We start from the raw sequence: 26,608 nt of genomic DNA on the forward strand, positions 1-26,608 counted from the left end.
ATCTCAGAAAAATGCAGATATGTATCCACTTAGGCAGCTGGAACTAAACTGAACTGGTGGGCTTAAGGCCCCTGTATTTATACTACTATTTATATTACTGGAAAGTTCTAGAAAGTTCTAGAAGTTACTCCAAGTTTACTCAGCACTGAATCTATCTGGAATGTTCTGGAAAATAGGTAAATTTCAAAATATCACTTCCTGGTCACAAAAGCAAAGTTTGTGGGGAATAATAGCCATTTTCTATACTTTTGAGGCATAAGCAATTAGGAAATAACACTTACTACCCAGGAACCAAAAAAATAAATAATTTGTTACACAGTGTTATTTAACTAGCTGACAGTCACACATCCTTACTAAACTCGTGCAGACTGTGGCCGAGGGGTAATAAGATATTTAACAGCTAGTTAACCCCTCGGCCAGAATATAAAAACCTGCAGCTGTACGCGGTCAGGGGGAAAGTGTCAGAGTGAGACGGGTTTGGAGAGAGGAGATTAAAAGAAAAAACAATTGCTATATTTAAATATACTTGTTTCGTTATTGTTTGTTTGGCCAACATGCCCTTTTGTTTAGTGTTTTGGTGTTTGTTTTGTTCAAACCTTTTGTTTTGTTTATTTAATAAAGTAGCTGAGCGCCGTAGCACCACTGACATTATCTGTTTTTCTGGTCCGTGACGTCACCACACACACGCCACTCAACGACAGCTCGGCCACACAGACTTATATCAAACATTAATGTATATACAGTATATATATATATATATATATATATATATATATATATATATATATATATATATATATATATATATATTGTATATATAGTATATCAAATGTCATTGTATATATATCATAGTTCAAATGGATATATATGTTCCTGTTTGGCACCCCATATACACACATATATACTGAGCATCAAAATAAACTTATCACTTATATTTGGATAAAATTCACTAGATCGAAAAATGACAAACTCAGAGTAGGTGCAGTGACTTTTTATTGTGCTGATTAACAATTGACATCATGAAGATGCTGCAAAATGATCTGTCGATCTTGGGCAGGTGTTGTGACTCTTGGTCTCCCAGTTCGTGGCCTGTCATTGACAGAGTGTGCCTGGTTATACCATCTCGTTATGGTGTCTGGTTATACCGTTGCACACTGGACCTGCTGGACTCTGAGCTCCTGTTGCATGGAACTGGAAGTGGTGCTAGGGGCTTACAACCTAGCCTGCGAAATCCCCATGAACTATGCGCATGTACAGCACACTGGATCCAGGAGCTTGCAGCAGCCACAGAGTCTGCTCCCAATGGAGTTGCATTTGTGCAACATTGCATCTGTGATGACCCCTTGTCAGTGCGGCAAGGGGATTGAAGGCATTCTGATGGATTCAGGTGACAGAGAGGTGCACCTGGCCACAGGGGGGAGTTGACGGGTGGGAGCCTCTGATTGGTTGGAGTGTGTACAATGTTGCAACTGCTGCATACTCTAGATAAGGAGTCGGCAGCCTTCAAGTACCTTCAAGACTTCTTCCCTAAGCTGTCTGAGGCAAAGGTCAAAGCCGGTGTCTTCGTGGGACCACAGATAAAGAAGATCCTGGAGTGCAATGAATTCCCCAAGAAGCTCACTAGTAAGGAGAAAGCGGCTTGGAACAGCTTTGTCGCAGTGGTTTGGGGCTTCCTGGGCAATCACAAGGCCCAAAACTATGTGGAGCTGGTTGAGACTCTGGTGAAGAACTACGGCACAATGGGCTGTAGGATGTCCCTCAAAGTCCATATCCTTGATGCTCATCTTGATAAATTCAAGGAGAACATGGGAGCGTACTCGGAGGAGCAAGGCAAGCGCTTCCACCAGGATATACTGGACATTGAACGCCGCTACCAAGGACAGTATAACGAGAACATGATGGGAGACTACATTTAGGGGCTGATTCGTGAAAGTGATTTACAGTATAATCGTAAATCTCGAAAAACTACTCACTTCTAAATCTTTTGTAGTCATTTTTGTATTACTTTTTTATAAATACATGTTAATTTGGATTCATATGTTGTTTTTTTCTGACTTTATGTGAAAGAAAAGACACAAATTCGCTCGTTTTCTCATTGGAAATAGGTAAATTTCAAAATATCACTGTCCTGGTCACAAAAGCAAAGTTTGTGGGGAATAATAGCCATTTTCTACACTTTTGAGGCATAAGCAATTAGGATATAACACTTACTACCCAGGAACAAAAATTGTGTTACATAGTGTTATTACTAATCTGTTAGCGATTGTATTGTGGTGGGAGAATGCCCCTGGAGCACCTGTGTATCAAGCACACTATGTGTAACTCCAGCCAGAATAAAGTTTTATTAAATATCTTAAAATCAATTTAGAAGTACTAAATGCATTTACTGATACAATAATCTGTCCTGGCATTTTTAGAACTTGATTTAATGTAAAAGTTATTACAGTATTTATTGAATGGACTCATATAATATGCGTTTAATAGATCAATTGTCTAAAAGGAAACCTCAAGTTTAAAACTCTTAATAACAACAGATACATCCTCTAACTCAGTGGTTCCCAACCCAGGTCCTCAGGACCCCTGTGTCTTTTGGTTTTAATTCCAACTGAGCTCTCAATTACTTAACTAGAACCTTAATTGAACTAATAATTTGCTTAATTAGACCTTTTAAATTATTTTCAGCTAAAAAGTTGCAGATATCAAGTTACTTATAAAATGTTATAGCTAACTTGAAATCTGCAACTGTTTAAGAGCTGAAAACAAATACAAAGGTCTAATTAAGCAAATTATTAGTCCAATTAAGGTTTTAGTTAAGTAATTGAGAGCTCAGTTGGAATGAAAACCACAACACAGGGGGGGTCCCCAGGACCAGGGTTGGGAAGCCCTGCTCTAACTTGCAAGTACTGGGTAGCACAAAATAGCAATGATTTATTAGGAATGTAGAATTGGGAGTGGGGCATTTATTGCCCATTTTACAGTACCCTCCTGAATCAGTATCTCTGAATTGTTCCATCTTAAAAAAACATTGAAAGATATTTAATAAGCAATAGTCTGAATATGGTAAAAGGTGAAACAAATGCCACACTGTGGGGGGGCAAAAGCCTTGCTTGTGTAAATAGTGTGTGTGGGAATGTAAGGTTGCAGGGATGGGGTTAATTCTGTCCCTGCCAACAATCACAGGTTTGGCCATTTCCCAATTAGGTAACTGAGTGCTAATTGGGGAGTGACCATCTGTATAAAGTAGGGCTGTCACTCGATTAACAATTTTATTTGTTAATTTATGGGCATTAGTTGATTAATCGGTAGATTAATTGGTAGATTCATCCCTGCACAGTTTTTTAACAAAGGTAACAATCTTATAGTGGCTGTCCTGCATGGTAATACATACACAAATCAATAGATAAAATATGCCCATTGGGAATTTGGTCACACATATATAACACTTACTCACCTGAAACCATGCCAGGCCAAATGAAGGAATCTTGGAAAATAAATGCATCCGTTGAAATGAACTTTGTACATCCAACTTAAACATAAAAACTCACTTTTCACCAACACAGTTTCAAAATGAATAAAGTCTGCCTTGATTGCAGTAAATGCAGACGTACTTTTCCACGAACTGACACGGGAAGCCTTCTTGCGCGCATTCTTTCTCAGCAGGGGATGCTGGGAAATTCAAAATGCCCAGCCAAAAAAAAAAATCTGCCCAATTAAATTGTAAAATAAATCAGTCTGCGATCAGCTCTTTAGTTGTTGAATCGGTCTGATTAATCTGTTAATCAGAGCAGCTCTAGTATAAAGGAGAACAGAAAATCCTGTGTTGGGGGAGGGAGTTAGGTGAGTGCACCTGTGTGTCAGTGGAGGCTCCTTAGAGGAGGCAAGGGAGGCAGTGCCTCCTCAAAATTTCAAAGTGAAAAATTACAATAATAGGATTCTACTGTTGCTGGGGGCTTAATGGGACCTCCAAGCCTTCTGCCTTTTTTCTGCCACCCCATTTTTTGTGGCCACCAGCTACCACCAGCTGCCACTGCTCAGTGCACCTGTGTACCTGTGTGCACCTGCATGCACCTGCGTGCACCAGCGTGCACCTGTGTTTTTGGAGTGTTTATAGTTTATAACTTTATAGTGAAGGCAAATGTCCAGCCTGTGTTGTTTTGTTTGTGTGAACCTTTTATTTTTGGCCCTTGTGTCATGTTTATTTTGTGTCTGTTTGTTTTTGTTAATTAAAGTGTGCTTTGTGTGTAAAACTGCAGCTTTTTGTCTCAGAGTCTCTTTGCTATCGGTAACATCTTGGGCCATGACGCTATCCTGTCACACTTTAGTTGTTTCACATTTATTTATCTGTCCCCATATTGATTAGAAGGCAGTGTATATGTGAGTCTTATCTCAACTGTTTGCTTTGTTGTTTTTCAGCATGGGCATTTTTGACCAAAAAGAAATAAAACTGCATTCAGATGGGAATGTGCATGTCTCTGCCCTTTATGTTAGTCACCTGAGACACAGACACAGCATATCCTGGTACTGATATCTCACTTCATTATTAAGGCATGTCATCTATTGGCAGCTTAAAATAAGTGCATTCTCAGAGGAACCATATATACAGTGAAGCCAGTTATTGAGTTTGTCCAAGATACTGAAACACACAGCAACACTGCAGAGATTGGTTTTGATAGGTTACTTTAGTTCAGTAAACATGGATAACATGCTACTTTAATTGTTTTTGGGCACCAATGGTACAGTCAGAAATATGTGATGGCAGTCAACAGAAACAAGCTTCAGGGTGTGCAGGGGTTTGCTCAGGTAAAACTATTGGAAACTCAAATCAAGTTCTTACTTAAAACACATACAAAAGACATACACTACTGGTATGTAGGGTAACTGGTATTATTTTATAAGCTATCCACACTACCTAAAAAATGCTCATTTAAACCACATGATTTCAAATTGTGATGATCACATGAATAGGGTATTAGTAGCTTTACACCAGAGACAAAAGCCTGTTGGACAAAAAATAAAAAATTCCGTCTAAATTATGAAACAACAAATACTTCTGTTTAACAGACCACTTAGTAAGCTTTTTTGGTTTAATGTGAAGGACATGTTACTGTAATAAAGAAGCCAAGTTTTATGCACCTCCCTTTCCTGAACCTACTATTATTTTTTACAATTTACCATAGCCTGTTAATCCAAGAAGCAAGAGAAAGAAATGACAATTACACCTAGTTCCATTCCCTTTGAACTTATATTCAAAATGTTTTGTCCAATGTTGAACAATATACAATGTATACCCATTTTACAATGCTCAGTATCTTTATTTGAACCAAGAGATAAATGCTTTTACCACCTGCAGTAGCATTTGCGAAACCACAAGTGCAGTTCTGTTATCTCAGCATGGGGCAAGCTTTCAATTTTTGATTGGTAATGTCCCATTTGCTACGCATGAATTCACTTCTGTGTATAAGGGTTACCAGGAACACAGGAAAAAAAGGAAATCTCAACTTACCTGAAGGAATCTATTTCCGTATTGATGTTAGTTTTAAGATGCATCAAACGTAAGTAATTTGCTGCATAAACAGAAACCACTAGAACCTCACACCAACATAAATAATAATGTGGCCGTAAATTGTGTTTAGCAGCCGTAAAGTGTGATTTTAGTGGCCGCTAACAATGCGGCCTATGTAAAGAATAGTGTTCACCTGGCATTCTGCACCCGCTATCAAATTTGCAGTTTGCCATCATTAATCCATTAATATTATATTGAAATAGAATTGGGCAGGATCTAGACACTATGCGGGCGCAAACATTACAATGTTTTGTAAGGATTTAGGCAATTGCTGACCCTCCAAAAACTTTACACCTCTTCTTACAAGGTGCAAACCATTGTAGAAGCGAGTAATTAAGAGCTGTATAAAAGCACACACCTGCAGAGACCTGTCATTGGCTTCAGGATGGCTGCTGTGGTGTACTTCCTGATGCGGCGATACTTGGCTCTTCTTGAGGAGAGGCAGGAACACGTTCAAAAGACAAGACGAAGAAGACCCCGCATATTCATCCCAGGGTCACTTTGTTTGGGATGCTGGAGGATGAGGTGCTAAAGCGTTACCATCTCACTCTGCAGGTCATTCTAGACCTAATATCTGAATTGAGGGATGAGCTAGACCCCAGCGTCAATCTAGGGACCGCTATCCCTGCACATGTGAAAGCGCTTTGTTCACTGCATTACTTAGCTCTGGTTCCTTTCAGACCGGAATGCCTTGAGGGATAGCCCAATCCACCTTTTCCAGAATGCTAGGCAAATTTCTGGATGTCATGCTAAAAAGGGAAGGCCAATACATATCATTTCCTAAGGATACTAGCATAACTGATGTTGGCTGTATGTTCCAGTGAAGTAACCCTGGTTTTTTATACACCCAGAAACTACTGCATCAAAGGGTAAAGCAATCAATTTTATAGTGAGAGGGATTTTAATGTAAGTTTTATTTTATTTTTTCTGCAACCAGCATAATTAGTTCTTGAACCAGCATGAGAATCTTTAGAATTTCTGGCTTGGATTACTAACGGTGACTCCTACGTTGCGATGACATCATAAATACTATTTTGCAAACTTAATGTACTCTGTCCTATCTTCAGATCTGCCTTTCCACACATTTAGTAATCCTACAGTGATTCACAGGGCAGTAAACATGTCAAAAGTTATTTTCATTTATGTGTGTGACAGAAATCACAAACACACACAGACACACACATTGGGTAAGTAATATTTTATGGCTTCCAGGTACATCATGATTTATTCAGGAATAGTTTTATAGTTAGTTTGTAGGAAGAGTGAGTGTACGGCCAAGGCCAGTAAATTGATTTCAACCCTTTAATATTTGAAAAGCACGGCAAATGGATCAGGATACATGCCTTCAACAAGGTAGATTTATTTTGTATAAAGTTTCTTAATGGGTAACAAGAATGAGTGTTCTTTTAAAAACAGGACTCTAAGGTAGCCAAGTCCTCACCTGTCAACTTAATGTTTTGTATTTGCTAAATTGATGGATTCAGGTCAGTTTATTGTGAATCTGCTCAAGAAACAGTTAAGGAGGTTTATATTACGATTTACAAGATTTTGATTCCACATTTCCATCTCAGTCCTGCAAACTATATCTCACATAATTATTCAACTTTCTCCAAAGTTTCCCTGCTAATGCATTTTTTTTGCAAGCCCTTTTTATACAATTAGGCAGGTTCAACATCAATCCCCAGTGTTCTTCAAATTGGACACTTGTTAGGTAACTTCCTCTCGATCAGAGTTTGACGGATTGATTTCTGGCAGCCTGCAATCCTAACTGGTGCTGATGGAATCCCAAATCAAACAAGTTGGATCTCACTCTGCTGCTGATAGAAAAGAAACAGAAATTATTTCAAAGCAGTCTAAACTCAGATTCTAATGTGGCAAAAGGAAGGCATTTTGTTTATAGAACTTGCAGAGAATAAGAAAAGTGATAGGCATGGGTAAAGTTAAAATGAAAATGTGTTTCTGAACTGAGTTTTGCCTCAGTTGCAGTGTATGGAGTATGTGTTGTTTTGATGAATATAATAAACTAATTGGTGCATTCAAAACTGTCACACAAGGCTTTAATGGTGCGTGTACCTGATGACAGTGAAAATCCACCAGACCTGTTTGTCAAGACTTTCCTGGCTACAGTTTTGTTGTGGCAGGTGAGGGAGAGATCAATGTAACAAAGTGTTCTGGCAGCCCCCTCTTCTGCGGTGTTCTCTTTAACCTTGGGGGTGAGGAATATGAAAGCTGTAGAGGATACTGTGCTGGTCACAGGCTTACTGGTGGCTGCATTAGTTTTGCTTGCAGAAAGACTTGCGGCTTGAAATGGAAAGTGACTTTAACCAACACTTTCTTTAAACTAGGGATGACTGTTAAAGGCTCCACCACTCCCAGTGCAAGCCAGCATAGAAGAAATAATGGTCTCGCTCATGGGTACCAAAACATTATTGTCTCCTGGGTAATAACACAATGCAACTGGTGCTTCCTCACGCCAATCTTTTTCTGCCAAAGATGATTCATAATCCCAGTTGCACCCTTGAGGTTTGTGGCTATCTGTTGGTTGCCCCAGATATTAATTTGGGCCTCAAGCTCAAACTGTGCTTGGTAATCTTCTAAGATTTTTAACCATCTTAAGCAGTGGGTTTACAGCTGGTTCGACAAGGAGGCTGGCTGTTTCAACGACACTGGTGCTCCATAAGCTTTGTCTCAACCACCATCATTTCCTCATGCTGGACTTCTTCCTTCACCTCATTCACCTATTGCAAAATTTCTTGCATCTCTCTGAAAACCTTCTGCCTCCTTTTGACCCATGTCAGGGGCAGGCCCAGATTAACCCATACACAAATTACGCTATAGCCTAGGGCACCAGCTGAATTGGGCCCTACGTGACATCAGCCCAGCCGGGCCCACACACACGGGAAGAGAGACGCACAGAAGCTTGCTTTCGTTTTTTTTTTCTTTTATGACCAACAATCTTCTGACAATTTTGCATTCCTGCGAGCTATTGCTTATAATGATGCAACACAGCTTTGAATCGACGTGGCATGCATTATCAGCAGGTACCCAAAGGATCTCGATGTGAACTGCATTGATAAGTTTCGGCTTTTTCTTGACTTCCTATCGCATGTCAATGTTGAGTGAAGTGCGCAAGTTAGATGCAAATGACCTGGTTGAATCGAACTTTCTTAATGTAATAGTCGCTTTCAGAATATTCCTGACTATCAGTGAGTCTGCGAGGAAGAGCGTTCTTTTTTGAAAATGAGCTTAATAAAGAACCACCTGATTGACAATGGCGCAGGACAAACTCAACACTCTTGCCATACTTTCTATTGAGAGCGATGTAACAAGGGTAGGGCAGCAGTGTGGAGTAGTGGTTAGGGCTCTGGACTCTTGACTGGAGGGTTGTGGGTTCAATCCCCAGTCAGGGACACTGCTGTTGTACCCTTGAGCAAGGTACTTTACCTAGATTGCTCCAGTAAAAACCCAACTGTATAAATGGGTAATTGTATGTAAAAATAATGTGATATCTTGTAACAATTGTAAGTCGCCCTGGATAAGGACGGCTGCTAAGAAATAAATAATAATAATAAGGGTGCTTAGTTTTCAAGAGTAAAACTGGCACATTTGCCTCAAAAATCATGCAGGAAGCTGTTTTAACTTCTAGATGTCTGCCTTGGAGTAAAGCTATATATATATATTTTATTTCAATATGCATCATTTTGTACTTTAGTGCCTAGGACTGAAGCTTTTGTTTATGTCTGTGATCCATATTGCATCATTTTGTGTTCTATGTTCCCACAGATGTTTGAATGTAAATTGGAATTATCCTTAACAACCATGAGATTTAATTGTTATCACTCGCATGTGATTTCTGTCGTATGGCATAAGGCAATGAAGGCATTCATATTTTAACAAGACTCATACATTGAGTACGCTGGTTGTTGTGGAAGAGTGAGTATGTCACTAATTGATTGTCACCAACTGATTGTTTATTATATTGAGTATGACATGTCTGTGTTTAAATGTATTTTATTTTTGTATTTGTATTTTTGCATTGTGATATGCTTTATTGTACTGCTGCTACCTTTCTTGGCTAGGTCTCACTTGCAAAAGAGGTTTTAATCTCAATGTGATTTCCTAGTAAAATAAAGGTTTAATAAAAATAAAAATGAATTAATAGGTGGCCCCCAAAATATGGCTTGGCATAGGTCCCCAAGGCAATAACACCATTAACATCCCAATAACACCATTCACCATACCATGTATGGGGCCCCTAAAATATGGCTTAGTGTAGGGTGACTACTGAAATTGTGGAGCTTTCTTAAACTGGGTTTCCACTAAGTTTTTAGCTTGTGTTTGAAAACCCGCAAGTACAGCCCACCTCATTTGGCCACCAAAAAAGTCATAGCGTTACATAAATATAATAAATAAATAAATACATAAATAAATAAATAAATAAAAAAAATACCAACATTCCATAAAAAAAGCACTGTGCACTGTACTATCCATGTATTATTTGCTAAACATTTGATTGCATATCTATAGGAAAACATTATATATGTACATGTGCGGGTATTCACTGACACGGGAGACAGAAATGGTAGTTGACAACACCACACAGGTGCTCAGTTTTATTATTTTCTTTTTGTACTCTGGTGAGGTGTACTGATTTCTTTGAGCCCGTAGAGGGCGCTTGTGGTCCGTGGTCTGGCTACCAGCTATGGTATCCAGAACCAACGGGGAATACCACGGCAGGGTACTCAGCTACAGTCCGGCACTCGCAGGTGCTCACAAATTATAAAAACGAAAAAGGCAAAAAGAAACAGGGAAAATAAAACACAGTAAGGAAAAACTACAAAATAAATGTGCTGCACTTCGCAGCGTGAATCTCCCCAGTCGCCGCTACCCGTACGACCCGGGACTCCGTCCTACACTCTGCTGTCTCACTGAACAACAATACTGGGGCTGCCCAACGATCCCCCACTTTTCCCTTTCTTTCTTTAAAATTATTTTCTTTGATTTTTCTTTCCGGGCGTTTGTTATCCTCCCGTCTATTAGTAGTCAAAGCGAGACCGCCTTGCTCGCTGTTCCAGTTTAAAGGGGCAGATCTGAGGAAACAACAGAGTGTTACTTTATAGGTTAGCAATCCCATTAAAGTCCGCCTCCCAGCCACTCAGAGAGGGGAAAAGCACACACACCCTCTTCCCCACCTCTCCGTGTCACCGCCATGACTGGCAGGCAGACCCAACGGGACTGCCGCCCCCTTCCTGCAGCATCGCGCATGCGTCAGACGGCCAGTCCAGGTCTCTCCCTGTTACAACATGTCTAAAAGGTTTATATATATATATATATATATAGTGGTAAAGCATCCTGGCCAAGGCTGGTTTGTGCCCTTTAAACAATTAACCCAGGCACAAGAACTGCAGTTTTAGCTCTTTTCTGCGCAAATAAACAAAACACAGCAACATAACAAAACAAAAACTTAACTCCTTCTTTGGAGTGCTAACTCAATTTTTCACAAGTCCTAGCTAAGAAACCTGGACGGCTAAGCTGTTTACCGGTTACCAAAACACTTGTTACAAAAGCAAGTTACATACAGTACACAATATTCACAGGTCTCTTCACAGGCCTTCACACAGCCCTTGACCTTTTTTATACACCTGCCTACCTAACTATAGGCAGGTGTCCCATCATTCTATTAGAGCCAAGTGTTTCCCATGCTGGCTCTAATTACAAACCCAAGGCATTCTGGGGGATGTAGTCCTTTATCACACCCCATGACTACATTTTCCCTCTCTCCTCCCCTACTCTGTAACATATCCTCCCCCTTGTACGCAGCACACATGGCCACTCCAAGGAGACATCCTCCACCAAGTCCATTATTGTCCACTTTCACACTTTCTTGTGGTCTACCTTCCTGCGCCTCCACAAAGGCGCCGAGGACCGGCAACAAGGGACTCAAACGGGGTGGCTGGGGCAAATGGAGAGCAGGCCGCTGACCCCGCGAACAACTGTGCCTGGTGGTGCATCGACCTGGGATCTAGGCCCAGTGACACAATGTCCAGACACAACGGCAGGGTGTCTAGGAGCGCAGGGCAAGGGATCTGACCTACCGGTGTCGGATCAATATGTAGGGATGGTGGTCTCTTCACCTCCTCCCCCGTCTCTGTAGTCGGTGGATCCTTTTTTCCAGGTTCTGGTGGCTAAAACTCCAGTTCTGGCGCAGGGAACTCTGGTTCCAACAACAGTATATATATATATATACAGTGGCTCTCAAAAGTATTCACCCCCCTTGGACTTTTCCACATTTTAATGTGTTACAACATGGAATCAAAATGGATTTAATTAGGAGTTTTTGCCACTAACACAAAAAAAGTCTATAATGTCAAAATCTACAAATTGTTCTAAATTAATTACAAATATTAAACAGAAAATAATTGATTGCATAAGTATTCACCCCCTTTGCTATGACACACCTAAATAAGCTCTGGTGCAACCAATTGTCTTTAGAAGTCACATAATTAGTTGAATGGAGTCCACCTGTGTGCAATTAAGGTGTTTCACATGATTTCAGGTTAAATACACCTGTCTCTGGGAGGTCCCACAGTTGGTTAGTACATTTCCTAAGAAAAACTACATCATGAAGACGAAGGAACATTCAAAGCAAATCCGGAATAAGGTTCTACAAAAGCACCAATCAGGGGTAGGATATAAGAACATTTCCAAGGCATTGAATATCCCCCGGAGCACTGTAAAGTCCATTATTAAGAAATGGAGAGAATATGGCACAACTGTGAATCTGTCTAGAACAGGCCGTCCTCAAAAAAGTATGCGGGCGAGAAGGGCACTAGTCAGGGAGGCCACCAAGAGGCCTATGGCAACTCTAAAGGAGTTACAGTCTTCCACGGCTGAGCTGGGAGACACTGTGCATACGGCAACAATAGCCCGGGTGCTTTACAAAACTGGTCTTTATGGGAGAGTGGCAAAAGGAAAGCCATTGTTGAAAAAAACTCACATCAAATCTCGGCTAGTTTGCCAGAAGGCATCTGGGAGACTCTGAGACCAAGTGGAAGAAGATTCTATGGTCTGATGAGACCAAAATAGAGCTTTTTGGCCTCAACGCTAAGCGCTATGTTTGGCGCAAGTCTAACACCGCACATCATCCTGAGAACACCATCCCTACCGTGAAGCATGGTGGTGGCAGCATCATGCTATGGGGATGCTTCTCTGCGTCAGGGCCATGAAAGCTCATGAAGATAGAGGGCAAAATGGATTCAACAAAGTACAGAGAAAACCTGGAGGAAAACCTGCTGAAGTCTGCAAGAGACCTGGAACTTGGGAGAAGATTCATCTTCCAGCAGGACAATGACCCCAAACATATAGCCAAAGCCACACTGGAGTGGCTTAAAAACAAAAAGGCCAATGTCCTGGAGTGGCTCAGTCAAAGCCTGGACCTCAATCCAATTGAAAATATGTGGAAAGAGTTGAAAATTGCTGTTCACCAAAGGTCCCCATCCAACTTGACGGAGCTTGAGCAATTTTGAAAAATAGAATGGGCAAAAATTGGTAGAGACTTATCCAAATAGACTCATGGCTGTAATTGCTGCCAAATGTGCCTCAACCAAATATTGACTCAAGGGGGTGAATACTTATGCAATCAATTATTTTCTGTTTTGTATTTGTAATTAATTTAGAACAATTTGTAGATTTTTTGTTTTCACTCCAATGCGTAGCTTGAAATGTTACATTCTTCTCCATAGGTAAAACATTTGACCAGAACTCATATCCAGCATCAAATGTCATTTTGCAAACTTTAAGCGATTGTCCTTGTGAAGTTTTCCTGAGTGGCTTTTTCCTTGGCCTGCGACCATTGAGACCTTCAACATGCAATACTCGACCTATGGTTGAAATGGAAACCCCAGTCCCACTTGCAGTCAATTCACTGAATATCATTGGCAGTTAATCTTGGACTGTTATTAACCTTCCTCACAATTCTTCTACTTGTTCTTGGTGAAAGAACCTTCTTTCTTCAAGACCGCGGGAGTGTTGTGACAGTACCATGAGTCTTGTACTTCTTGATAACAGAAACAATAGTTGAAATTGGGATACCCAAATGCTTGGAAATCTTCTTGCATCCTTCTCCAGCTTTATGACAATAAATAATTTTCTGCCTAAGGTCTTCAGATAGCGCTTTACTTTTTCCCATATTGACTTATTTGTAATGACTGCAATCATCCTATGCCTAACCCTTTTATACTCTAAGAATGTTCACATATATTTTCTAGACGTTTCTAGAATTATGTTCTGCATTATCATATTGAAATTTCTAGCACCTTGTAGACAATACTATCATAGCATCAAAGGGTATGAATACTTTTGAATTAGCAATTTTGGAGTTTTGCAAAAAAAACTACTGAAATAAACAATTGTAGACATCTATTTCTTGTAACTTTTTTCCTCATCCACAAATGCAAAACTTTTGCAACAAAAGATTTGTCCTAACATTCGAATGTTTTCGAGAAATTTCGAGAAATTATAAATTTCCATTGGGGTATGTAAACTTTTGACTACAACTGTATATATGTTTGGTGGTGATTAAATAAAAACATTGGGTGTCACAAATATGCATGGAAACTTTACAATTTCAGATAATGCAATCTTTTTTAAAATAATGAAAGTTTGTTGTTTTGTTGTTTTTTTTTGTTTGTTTTAGTCCATTTGAGCCTAATTAGCCAGTCTGCAGTGGAAGAGGGTATGTAGTCTGAGACCTGAGCAGCAGTGGACAGAAGTAACTGTGAGCTAGCAGGCCTGTACTTGAAGTGAGCAGTGAGCAGTGGACAGCTGTAGAGCACCATGTGCATTGTGTATCAGGGCTCCCCAGTTTGTTTAAGCTTACCGCACTATGTTGTCTTGAGTCCTTGCATCTATGTTGAAGATATCAGCGCTGAGGATTCTTGCTAAAAATGTCATTAAAAAAACATAATTTGGTTAAAAAAAGTGATTCTTTTTTTGAATACTGTATCTTTGAGCTTGAAGATTTCGTTTTCTGTATACATGTCCTTTATACTGCTACAAGTGCTGTAGTGGCAGCAGTACAGTAGCTAACCTGACGTCCTTTAAACAGTGTATACAAGGCCTGTTGTTTTTTCTTTCTCTAAAAATGTTTTTGTAAACTGACACCAATAACTTTATAGTGCAGGATCGACCATCATTGTCGGGGCACTGTAGCTTTAAAGACCCTTCTATTCATTCAACACTTAATCTTCTCTACATAATGCCTATTGTCAGGCACAATAGTATTGCGTGATAGTCAGAATGTTGTATTTTTATTGTTTTGGTCTAAAACAAAGGACCATATTTCTGTGTTGAAAAAAAAGCTTAATGGAAAGGATTGGGAAAGGTTGAGAAGGAATGTTAAAAGAATACAGCTATTGCCAAACATTTTGAACCACACTATAGAATTAACTATTTTGCTTCATGAAGTCGAGTGAAACCTGCTGAATAATGTTACATTAACACATTGAATTACATACCGCTTTGTAGTTTTCCATATACCGGTACTTAACGAAAGACTGACACCGATTGAAAAATGTGACATTTCAAAATCTAACATGAAATACTGTATTATGAAATACTGCTTCCAGTAGACTTTTTCAATATAATTTTTCTTTGATTACATCATATTAAATAAAACATCTAAATTATGTTCATATAGGTGATGCAAAACTTTTGCTGTACATATATTACAGCTATTTTGACTTGTGTTTTGATTTATATATATATATATATAGTGCCTTGCAAAAGTATTCAGACCCCTGATCAATTCTCTCATATTACTGAATTACAAATGGTACATTGAAATTTCGTTCTGTTTGATATTTTATTTTAAAACACTGAAACTCAAAATCAATTATTGTAAGGTGACATTGGTTTTATGTTGGGAAATATTTTTAAGAAAAATAAAAAACTGAAATATCTTGCTTGCAGAAGTATTCAACCCCCACACATTAATATTTGGTAGAGCCACCTTTCGCTGCAATAACAGCTTTAAGTCTTTTGGGGTAAGTATGTACCAGCTTTGCACACAGTGTCGGAGTGATTTTGGCCCATTCTTCTTGGCAGATTTGCTCCAGGTTGTTCAGGTTGGTTGGATGACACTTGTGGACTGCAATTTTCAAATAGTGCCACAGATTCTCAATGGGATTGAGATCAGGACTGACTGGGCCACTGTAGGACATTCACCTTTTTGTTCTTGAGCCACTCCAATGTTGCTTTGGCCTTGTGCTTGGGATCATTGTCCTGCTGAAAGGTGAATTTCCTCCCAAGCTTCAGTTTTTTAGCGGACTGAAGCAGGTTCTCTTGCAGTATTTCCCTGTATTTTTGCTCCATCCATTCTTCCTTCAATTTTAACAAGATGCCCAGTCCCTGCTGATGAGAAGCATCCCCACAGCATGATGCTGCCATCACCATACTTCACTGTAGGGCTGGTGTGTCTTAGGCATGGGCAGTGTTAGGTTTGCGCCACACGTAGCGCTTTGAGTTTTGGCCAAAAAGCTCTATCTTGGTCTCATCTGACCACAAAACCTTTTCCCACATCGCAGCTGGGTCACTCTCATGCTTTCTGGCAAACTCCAGACGTGCTTTCAGATGGTACTTTTTGAGTAACGGCTTCTTTCTTGCCACCATCCCATACAGGCCAGTGTTATGCAGAGCTCTTGATATGGTTGACTGGTGCACCATTACCATTACCACTCCCAGCCACTGAACTCTGTAGCTCCTTCAAAGTGATTGTTGGCCTCTCTGTGGCTTCTCTCACAAGTCTCCTTCTTGTTTGAGCGCTGAGTTTTGAGGGACAGACTTTTCTTGGCAGTGCCTGGATGGTGTGCTGCAGCTTCCACTTCCTGATTATTGATCCAACTGTGCTCACTGGGATATCCAAACACTTGGATATTATTTTGTACCCTTTCCCTAATCTATGCATTTGTATTACTTTATCTCTAACTTCTGTAGAATGCTCTTTGGTCTTCATTTTCCTTCAGATTCACATCCTGACCAATGATCCTTCAACAGTGGGGTTTTTATCCAGAAAATGTGACAGCAACGTTAATGGTTCACAGGTGGAGGCCAATGGTAAGGTAATTGTGTCCTCGTTAGGGCAATTTCTTTCATCGGTGTAAACTGGGAGCCTCCACAGCACAGGGGTTGAATACTTATGCAAGCAAGATATTTCAGTTTTTTATTTTTCTTAAAAATATTTCCCAACATAAAACCAATGTCACCTTATAATAATTGATTTTGAGTTTCAGTGTTTTAAAATAAAATATCAAACAGAACAAAATTTCAATGTACCATTTGTAATTCAGTAATATGAGAGAATTGGTCAGGGGTCTGAATACTTTTGCAAGGCACTGTATAAAATAAAGCATAAAGGTTTATAAACAAATTGATGGCCATACCAAAACTACTGTAAGACTTCTGAAACAGAAAATCTATTGTAGCTTTTCTATTTAGTGGTTAATTGACAATAGCCTCCGTGGTATACCATATCCTCAAACACAGGTTCCTTTCCATTCAAGGATGGCAGCTAAATATGATAATTGCAAAAACGGTCCTGGTTGATCAGTTTCAGCAGGAGATGTATTTGCACGGGCATAAGAAAGAAAACTACTATAGAAAGGTTAGGCTGCGTGATACCGGTAACTGATTCTGTTGCATTATTATGTTGTAGGCACACACTTTATATACCATTTAATGATGGTGTTCATGCACTTAAAAGTAGTATACAAGTTGGAGAATGGCTTTGAAGTACACTGAAGAAGTTTTATTTCGGATTTATTTTGTATCGCCATTCTTTTGCGTCTTGTACAACAACTGATGCAGGTGCGCCACGAAAGTTAGCAGATTGCACACAGCAGCTCCATTCATAGGGCATCGGTAGCAGCAAGAGATGAAGGGTAATATTTTGGCGATGCAAATTAAAACAGTTTTTTTTTTTGTCATCTGTGCGAGAAAAGCTATTCATCCATCCAGATCACAGCTAAGAAAAAAAAAAAAAAATAGGCTGGTCCCAGAAATTAGCAGTTTCAGCTCAGCAGCAAACTCGCCAGGCTGTGAAGGCAGAGAGAAATTGACTAATTAGCAATGCGCACTAAAACTTGACGGTTCCCTCCATAAGAGCGAGGGAGACTCTCTTTTTTTTCTCTCTCTCTCTTTTCTTTCTTCCAAAGATGTTTGAAATCGCAGTCATTTACGCTCGACAGTTTTTACAATAGCCTTGAGCCACAATTCTGCAAGTCTCTCCAGCATCCATCCCCCTGCATGGTCTCTCTCCACTGGCCATGCACGACCGTTTCTCTCCCCAACCGTGGATTTCCTATTACTCTCGTTACGACTCACTGAGCCCCAGGCCCAAGGATAATGATGTGTTGTTTCTTGGTAGCATAATTTGTCACACGTACATTTTTTTCTTCTTCTTCTCTTGCAGAAAGCTCTGCTCTCTCTCACACACTCACACACTTCTTGCTAATTCAGGAGAGCAAATTATCAACGACAAAAATACAATGTAAGAGTGACTGCAGGAGTTGGATTCTAGGATAATTTGGGAGAATCGATCAGTCCAAAGAGCAGAGGATTCATTCTTTAAAATAAAGAGAAGAGAAAAAAGAAAGAAAAAAAGTGAGAATCCTGAGGACGTGAAGCTTACTTTTTTGCCAAGCTGGTGTTCAGGTAAGTTTTGGCCTGTGTTTCTTTACTCGCATTGTTCAGCTGTGACAAGCGCCTTCTTTAGAAAATAAACCAGATGGCACCGACTGTCGGATTTAAATTAAAAAGACAGTCTCGTCGTATACTCGGATCAATGCTTAGGCTAAGCGTGCCGATCTGAAAGCTCTCCCTTTACGTCTGCAAAGTTAATTTCTGAATGAATAGTGTATTTTAAAATATAAGTGCCTGCTTACAATCGATCTCCACTAGTGTATAGCAGACCATGCTAACCCTAACTTGTATTGCTTGCATTTAGCAAGTCATCAGTAACAGATGATAATATCAAGCGTTATGCCTTATTAATACTCGGGGCAAGTGTTTAGCATTTTTGTGTGAGCTGTTTGCTTGTGCTTTGTGTTTATGATTAGAGTGCAATAAGGTGCGTTTAAATGGAGGACGTTCAGGCTACCTGACTATCAAACAGCACTATGCATTTTACGGATTTTTTTTTTTTTTTTTTTTTTTTTTTTTTTTACCATTAACAACTTCAGTTACGTTGCTCAGGAAGGGGCTGCAGTATCCCTTGTCAGTTTTTGCAAGCCGTGGCCAAGGTTTTGTATTCAACCAAGGTTTTAAAAGAAAATATTGGCATCTTAAATGGAAAACTATCGTGATATACAGTTATAAAAATTACCTGTTCTTATTTTCGTTTACTAGATCATAAAAAAGCGTATTGATGAATGCATTCTGCTGGCGAGGTTAGAGTACTTGAAGCTTATTGCTGTTATTAAATAACGTTAATTAGAACGTCGCGGCATCTCGTTTTAATATACTAGTTTATAGTGTAACTATAATGATTTTGAGAAGAAAAAAATACGTATTACAAAACTTTACTAGATATCAATGTTTTGAATTGCTTATGTTGTGCAGTGCTTGTTTTTGGTGTGGTAGTTGTGTAGTTTTTTAAAGGGGGAAAAATTCAATGTGCTGTGTATTATCTTGTTTGTTAGGTAGAGTTTACTGCCAGGTAGCCATGTCCAGATCTGGTGACAGAACATCCACCTTTGACCCGACTCACAGTGACACCCTGCTGCATGGTCTCAATCTGCTCTGGAGGAAACAGCTTTTCTGTGACGTGACTCTCACTGCCCAGGGACAGCAATTCCACTGCCACAAAGCAGCGCTGGCATCCTGCTCTCAATACTTCAGGTCCCTCTTCTCCAGTCACCCCATCAGCAAAGAGGGCAATGCCAATAAAGACCAGGGGAGTGGTGGGACCCCATCATCCTCCCCAGATGAGAAGCTCATAGCCAGCCCCAGATCCATCAACAACCTGGTGCTACAGGGCTGCTCTTCCATTGGTCTCCGGCTGGTCTTGGAGTACCTGTACACTGCCAATGTGACTCTGTCCCTGGACACTGTGGAGGAGGTCCTGTCTGTCAGCAAGATCCTTAATATCCCCCAGATTACCAAGCTGTCCATGCAGTTCCTCAACGACCAGATCTCTGTTCAGAACTACAAGCAGATCTGCAAGATAGCTGCACTCCATGGGCTGGACGAGACCAAAAAACTTGCCAACAAGTACCTGGTGGAGGATGTTCTCCTGCTGAACTTCGCAGAGATGTGCTCCATGCTGGACACCCTGCCTCCCCCGGTGGAGTCCGAGCTGGCCCTCTTCCAGATGTCTGTCCTCTGGCTGGAGCATGACCGGGAGACCCGCATGCAGTACGCCCCGGACCTGATGAAGAGGCTCCGCTTCGCCCTGATCCCGGCTCCAGAGCTTGTGGAAAGGGTGCAGTCGGTGGACTTCATGAGATCAGACCCGGTCTGCCAGAAGCTGCTCATGGATGCCATGAACTACCACTTGATGCCTTTCAGGCAGCATTGCAGACAGAGCATGGCCAGCAGGTATGACACACTGATTGATTGTTTTTTACTGGCAAACCCATACTCAAGTGTAATATTTGCCTCAGTGCATTTTAGGCTTTACACTAAGACAGCACCAAAGTGGGTAAATAGGGAATGTAGGCTGTCTACAACTGACTATTTTGTACTAAAATACAAATAAAAAGGTTACACCTTTAAAGCAGTAGGGTAATTTTTAAAGTTGCAGCGTCCGATACATTTAAAAAAAAATAAACTTAAATAGTAAACAACTCAGGCAGTCAACAAGTCTGCATGCTGATGAGTTCACAGGAAGCTAAACTAAAGGAAACAAATAGAAAACAGGCTCTTTTTTTAAATTATAAACCTAACATGCATATAGAACACTGCAGGTTTAAAATGTGTAGGTATAATCTGTAAGCTTAAAGTATTGGAATATTGATGGAAAACTTCTTTATAGTGAGCATACATGCAGTGAAACAATATTGGTGATGAATTGCTAAATCATATTTTTATTACCAGCAAGATGTCTTTTGCTTAAGGAAGAGGCTCCCCAAATAGTATTACAGTATGTACATTGTACAATATTTCAGACCAGGCAAACAATAGACTATTAAACCAAATGGAAAAGTGTAAGAAGATGCAGCCATACAATCGGTTAGAGGAGAAAGTGTTCAGAAATTTGATACCATGTGTTTGGCTGAATAGCTCTACATTTGTTGATGTTTTGAAGGTTTTTTTTATAGTGCAGCACTAGATCTTTACTGAAATTAATTAATAATATTAAATAGTATGGGTTAAGTTGTTACCTAACTTTTTTGACTATTTAACAATTAGATCTTTTACTGATTCACTTTTGAACCATACACTATATTGAAAATATCCCTTTTATTTATTTTTCAAGCAAAACCAACCAGAAGAAGGGTTTAGTGAGGCAAAAGGAACTGGAATTACTCTGCAGGTATACACTGTTGTAAAGAAGCATTGATACATTACAACAGTGTGAGAAGCAACAGTTAAATGTGCTGAGTAAAAGGATGTTTGGAAGGTACTGTAGATAATAAGTGCTGGTTTTACAATGTCAGATAAACAAGGGCCCTTGAACTTTCAGACTGTTTTTTGTGTTCTGAGCAAAAAAAAAAAAAATGGCCAGGAAGGATGAGACACATTCGCAAAACCCCAATTCCGACAGTATGATTAATATAATGTCAATGAAGTGGGTACCTAATTAACATACTCCCATTGCAAAAATCAGAAGGGTTGATGTGGTTTGATTGAGTATTTTCCATCTAAAATGGTTCTGCCTGTTTCAAAGAGGACTAATGGAGGTGGGAACCTATTTCAAGTAAGCTCCGTGCTAAAATAAAAAGGGCCTGATGTGGGTGCAGTGAGTCTGACTACAATGGTGATGCCCAATGTGCTGCTAGGGATTGCTGCTATTTTAGAGGATGAAAGGGATAATGCAGCTGCCCCCCCCCCCCCAGTAAGAAATCACAGATGATGCTGAAAGTATACCCCACGGGTGTGTAGTCAAAAAGGGCCACCACCTGTTTGGACCTTACAGAAGAGCAAGTGCTACGAAGATATCGAATGGATAAAGCTACGATATTGTATTAATGTGATGAGCTTGAAGAAGATTTAGGTCATGCATTATCAGTAACACTCACAGCTTTGCCATTCTTTGCCGTCGGTTGTTTATATGATATCCTGTTATACACTCAAGTGTTATTCATTTTCAACCGGGTTCATGAAAATATAATTTAATAAATACAGAACATACATTTACAAAATGGCATTAAAATGAGCTCTCTGATTTTCATTTTTTTTAATTTCTCTTGATCCTGATGTACTTGCTTTATTATTATGTTCTATTAAATGTATCTTCTCTTCTTTCTCCATATTTCCTGAAACACATCCCACCTGTCCATCGATTGAAATCATTTGCATCATTAACATATAGGTTTCTTATTTAAATACTGAATAGTTATTCCGCCACCTTTATGTAAATTGCACCCATTCTACTGTCAGAAAACATCAGAAAAGTGTTTCATTTTATGATGGAAACAACATTTGCAATAAGAGTTGAGTTAAAACAGTGAGTTTCGGACTGACAGAAGACACTTTTGATTTTCAGGGCCAAGGTGTCTTAAGTAAAAACTCTAGTGGAACAAGGAAGGGTTTCTTGTTCAGTTTTTAAACACAATGAATAGTCAGCCTCTGTAGAAACGATACACTCCACTCACATGTGGAATTAAAGTGAACAAAAACATGGTCCACAGGTGAACCACGTGTACTGTAGTTGATGTGGTTTAGATGTTATTTATAGGTATTAGTATTGTGAACTGTATTATGCATGTATAGTTCAGGGTTAGACAAGTTTCTCGTTACTAATACATTATTAATTTGTACTCGAAATGGTTTCAAGAAATGACCATAGAAAGGGAGTTCATAGGTTATGCTTTAGACTGCATTTTTAATTTAATTCCAAGATGCAAGAGACACTGCTTCCCATATGGAATATGTGGTCTGGAATTCTGCTCCAAAGACTAGGAGAAGCAAAGGGCAGACATGGTGCTGCGAAAAAAAAAGGATGACCAAAAAACTGAAAAAAATGTGACATTGATGACAACTCTTGGAGGTGTCTGCTGTGAGGAGATGTCTATTGTGGCAGAGTGCCTAAAGGAAGGAATGTATTACAGTAATTACATGCAATACCAAGGACATCTAATGGAAACAACCTCTCTACCTAAAAAATTGGATTAAAAAAACACCCAAAAGAGGAGCAGTGCCATCAGATGAAGTATAAGGGTATTAAACATAAGGATCAATTCTGAGATAATGGAGCTGGATACTGGGTTCTTATGTACTATAGTAGTGGTCTGTTTCCCATTTCAACCTAAACACAGTAAGTTCCATACAGATTTTATACACAGGTTTTGGACCATCCTGTTTTGGATAGGTTCCTTTGTATATATTCAAGCCATTGTATATTCAAGCCTTTTATTGTTTGCAGTTGGGAAATGGTTTCCCAGTAATTAGCAGTGACTGCTTTAAAGAAAAGGATGAGCACAGCGGTGACAATAAAATGTGTTGCAGTTTGCACTGCTAATCCACGTAATGCCTTCCCCGAGGTCTGTTGTTTAATATGCGGTATTGTTTGTGTAATACCATTAGCTGGTGGGGGGGGGGGGGGGGACGGACACACACACCACTCAGTTACGTCAGTATTTAGTGAATGCACCAGCTTCTCAACCCAGCCAAGCCATGTAGAATTACCTTAATTAATCACTTAAACTAGGTGTTTTATTTTGATTTATTAATTTTTTTTTACAATTTTCAGGATTTTTGTAGATGGCCAAAATCAGTGTTTATATGCGTGTTTTTTTTTTGTTTTTTTTTTGTTATATGGTCCTCAAACTGAATCGACTCATTCTTTCTGATTTTGCCCAAAGTGCTTTCTGCCGTTCTGATATGTTGAGGCAACCAGCGAGTTTTTCATTTTAGCAGTTGTCATATTTCGCACATAATATACATACTGTATTTTTTTTTCAATATATCACAGGCCGAAATACAGTGACATTTTCAGGAAATAAATTGAGCTGCAAACACTTTCTCCTGTTTGAAATAAGTTATACATGTTTATAGTTTCAAAGTAATCCATGGAGAAGTGAACAGCAGAGAGTTGCACAATGAGATGGCTGTGTGGTATACTGCTGCTCCAATATGCAGTATTTTCATCATCATTTTGTGAAATTAGATTAACCTTCAAAAAGAATATGTACTGTCCATTACCCCCTTTCTTTAATCAAGCATGTTGTTTTGTAAAGTTTGCTTGCAATCTGAAAGTCAGCTGCAGATGGATGATAGATTCTTTCATTATATACCGAGCATCAAAAGAAACTTATCACTTATCACTATAAAAAAATAAGGTATATAAATGATGGACATTGACAAAATGTTTTTGGTTTCTTTTTAATCACTCGATCATTCATCCTTGACCATGACACGCTTGAGTGACTATGACTGAAGCATATACACTTAATCACCTAATTAGTGAGACAGGTGATTGGACACTGGATATGGAGTGATTTCAGCTTGGCTAGACCAAGAGTTATAACACCTGCCCAAGTTTGACAGATCATTTTGCAGCATCTTCGTGATGTCAATTTTTAATCAGCACAATAAAAAGTCACTGCACCTACTCTAAAACAGAGTTTGTCATTTTTCGATCACATCTAGTGAATTTTATCCAAGTTTCTTTTGATGCTCAAATATAAGTGATGAGTTTATTTTGATGCTCAGTACATTAACATGTTATGCATCACACATGGTTTTCAAAAACAAACTAACATACTGCTGTTTTTCTCAGCATCCTGGACATTTTTATTGCGTTTTTTTAAATTTTGTATGGTTTAAAAACATTTCTTGGTAGGGATAATTGATTTTATTTACCTTCAAATTGACTGATACAAAAATGAAAAACAGAAAAACAGAAATCATATTGTAGCACAGTGGATTTATCCAGTATAAATACTATGTATTTTCACATTTTTTTATTTTTTGATGATTTTAGAAATCTCCATCAATGTCAAAATGATGAAATATGTGTCAACAACATCACTATATGAATCCATCATTTCAATTCAAAGTAGCTTTATAAAGAAGTTCTATGGTAGGTTCTTGGCAAAGTGCTCTGAATCTTTTTATGATTGTGCCTTCAGCTACTTTCAAGAGGAGTGCACAACATACTATAATATATCACTCACCTTTTATAGTAACACATTTATATGTATAATTAAAACCTGTTAATTGTGAGGCGTTGCAACTAAATGGCATCACATTCAATTGATTCTTAGTTTCTTTTTTATTTTTTTAATTTAGTCAATTATTTTTTATTATTTTCTCCCCAATTTGGAATGGCCAATTATTTTTAAGCTCAGCTCACTGCTACCACCCCTGCGCTGACTCGGGAGGGCGAAGACGAACACATGCTGTCCTCCGAAGTGTGTGCCGTCAGCTGACTGCTTTTTTTCACACTGCGGACTCACCATGCAGCCACCCAAGAGCTACAGCGTCGGAGGACCACGCAGCTCTGGGCAGCTTACATGCAAGCCCGCATGTGCCCGGCCAGACTACAGGGGTCACTGGTGCACGGTGAGCTGAGAACACCCTGGCTGACCTAACCCTCCCTCCCCCTGGGCGGTGCTTGGCCTATTGATTGCCGCCCCCTGGAAGCTCCCGTCCTGGGTCGGCAAAGGAATAGCCTGGACTCGAACTCACGACGTCCAGACTATAGGGCACATCCTGCACTCCACATGGAGCGCCTTTACTGGATGCGCCACTTGGGAGCCCCCATTCTTAATTTCTGAACAGCTTAAACACTGTGGCTAAGTATGGGCTGACCAAAGATATCAAAGGTAAGCAACACAGAGCGCGCGCACACACACACACACTCACACATACACCCCCCCCTAAAAAGCTGATGTTTCATGATGTTTCAATGAAGAACCTCCCCAAAAGATATGGTAGTGTTTACTCAAAAATGAACACAAGAAACAAAGAACTCTAGGTATCCTCAATTAAAGAAAGGCATTCTAAATCACTTCTATCAACAGAGATAAAATATTGTGATATTAAATGTATGGTACTGTGTTTTTGAAAACGCAACAAGCAAACGAAAACTACAAAAATGGTGTCACAGCTTATCTAATAGGTGTGCATGCCCTTTTTGTGACTGCGCTGCCTTGTGTTCCTGGAACCACATTGCTGAGGTTTGTTCAGGGTCATTAGTGATGCCATGCATATTAATGGATGCGCAGTGGAGCAGAGTTGAAACCTATATGCACAGTGGGGTACTGAAGTTGGCTGCAGGGATATTTTGAAAAATTGCTCACCTCTACAGCTTTTTAGTGAATCAGGTCCAATGTCATTGCTTTGATAGCAGGACCAAGGTATATTGGTGAGTCATCTGCGTGCTAGAAAACAGCACCACTTGGGTCATTTAACTTACCTAATATGCTGCATCCATGGGTAAAAAAAAATGGTTACATTTACTAATAACTATACTGTATAGGGTATGTGCGTGTGGGTAAATGTTAGTGTTTGTAAAACAAATTTACAGAAAAAAAACTACAAATGTTCAGTTAAATTATTAAAAACTGTGCATACAAGATATAGACCTTTTATGGTATTTGGCTAAAATCACACCCAAAGGCTGTGTTGTAAAATCAGTTTCTGTGAATGGGATTTTTCATGGTACACACTGCCACTTAGTGGCCACATGCCAAAGTCATATAAAATGTTCTTAGCTTTACCTCTCCCAGTAATAGATTATTTTAGGTATTTTAAGAACAACTTTCTTGATGTGTTTGGTGTACGGTAGTGATAGTGAAATAGACACTGTCTTCAGATCAGTACCCTGTCTTCTAAAAATGAATTGGTACTGGTTTAACCTTTTAAGAAGTTGAGCACAGACCT

At 39.5% G+C, this 26,608-nt stretch overlaps 1 protein-coding gene across 1 annotated transcript in view; it reads left to right on the forward strand.

Moving 5' to 3' along the window:
• The first annotated feature begins 17,181 nt into the window (after window positions 1-17,181).
• Window positions 17,182-26,608, forward strand: part of LOC117395061 (kelch-like protein 14) — a 31,910-nt gene continuing 22,483 nt past the window's right edge. The window contains 3 exon segments of the mRNA XM_033993917.3: window positions 17,182-17,222; window positions 18,030-18,271; window positions 19,258-20,155. Coding sequence (XP_033849808.1) covers window positions 19,281-20,155 — 875 coding nt within the window. The 5' untranslated portion in view covers window positions 17,182-17,222; window positions 18,030-18,271; window positions 19,258-19,280.

The sequence above is a fragment of the Acipenser ruthenus genome, chromosome 3 (assembly GCF_902713425.1).
Source record: "Acipenser ruthenus chromosome 3, fAciRut3.2 maternal haplotype, whole genome shotgun sequence".
Lineage (NCBI taxonomy): Eukaryota > Metazoa > Chordata > Actinopteri > Acipenseriformes > Acipenseridae > Acipenser > Acipenser ruthenus.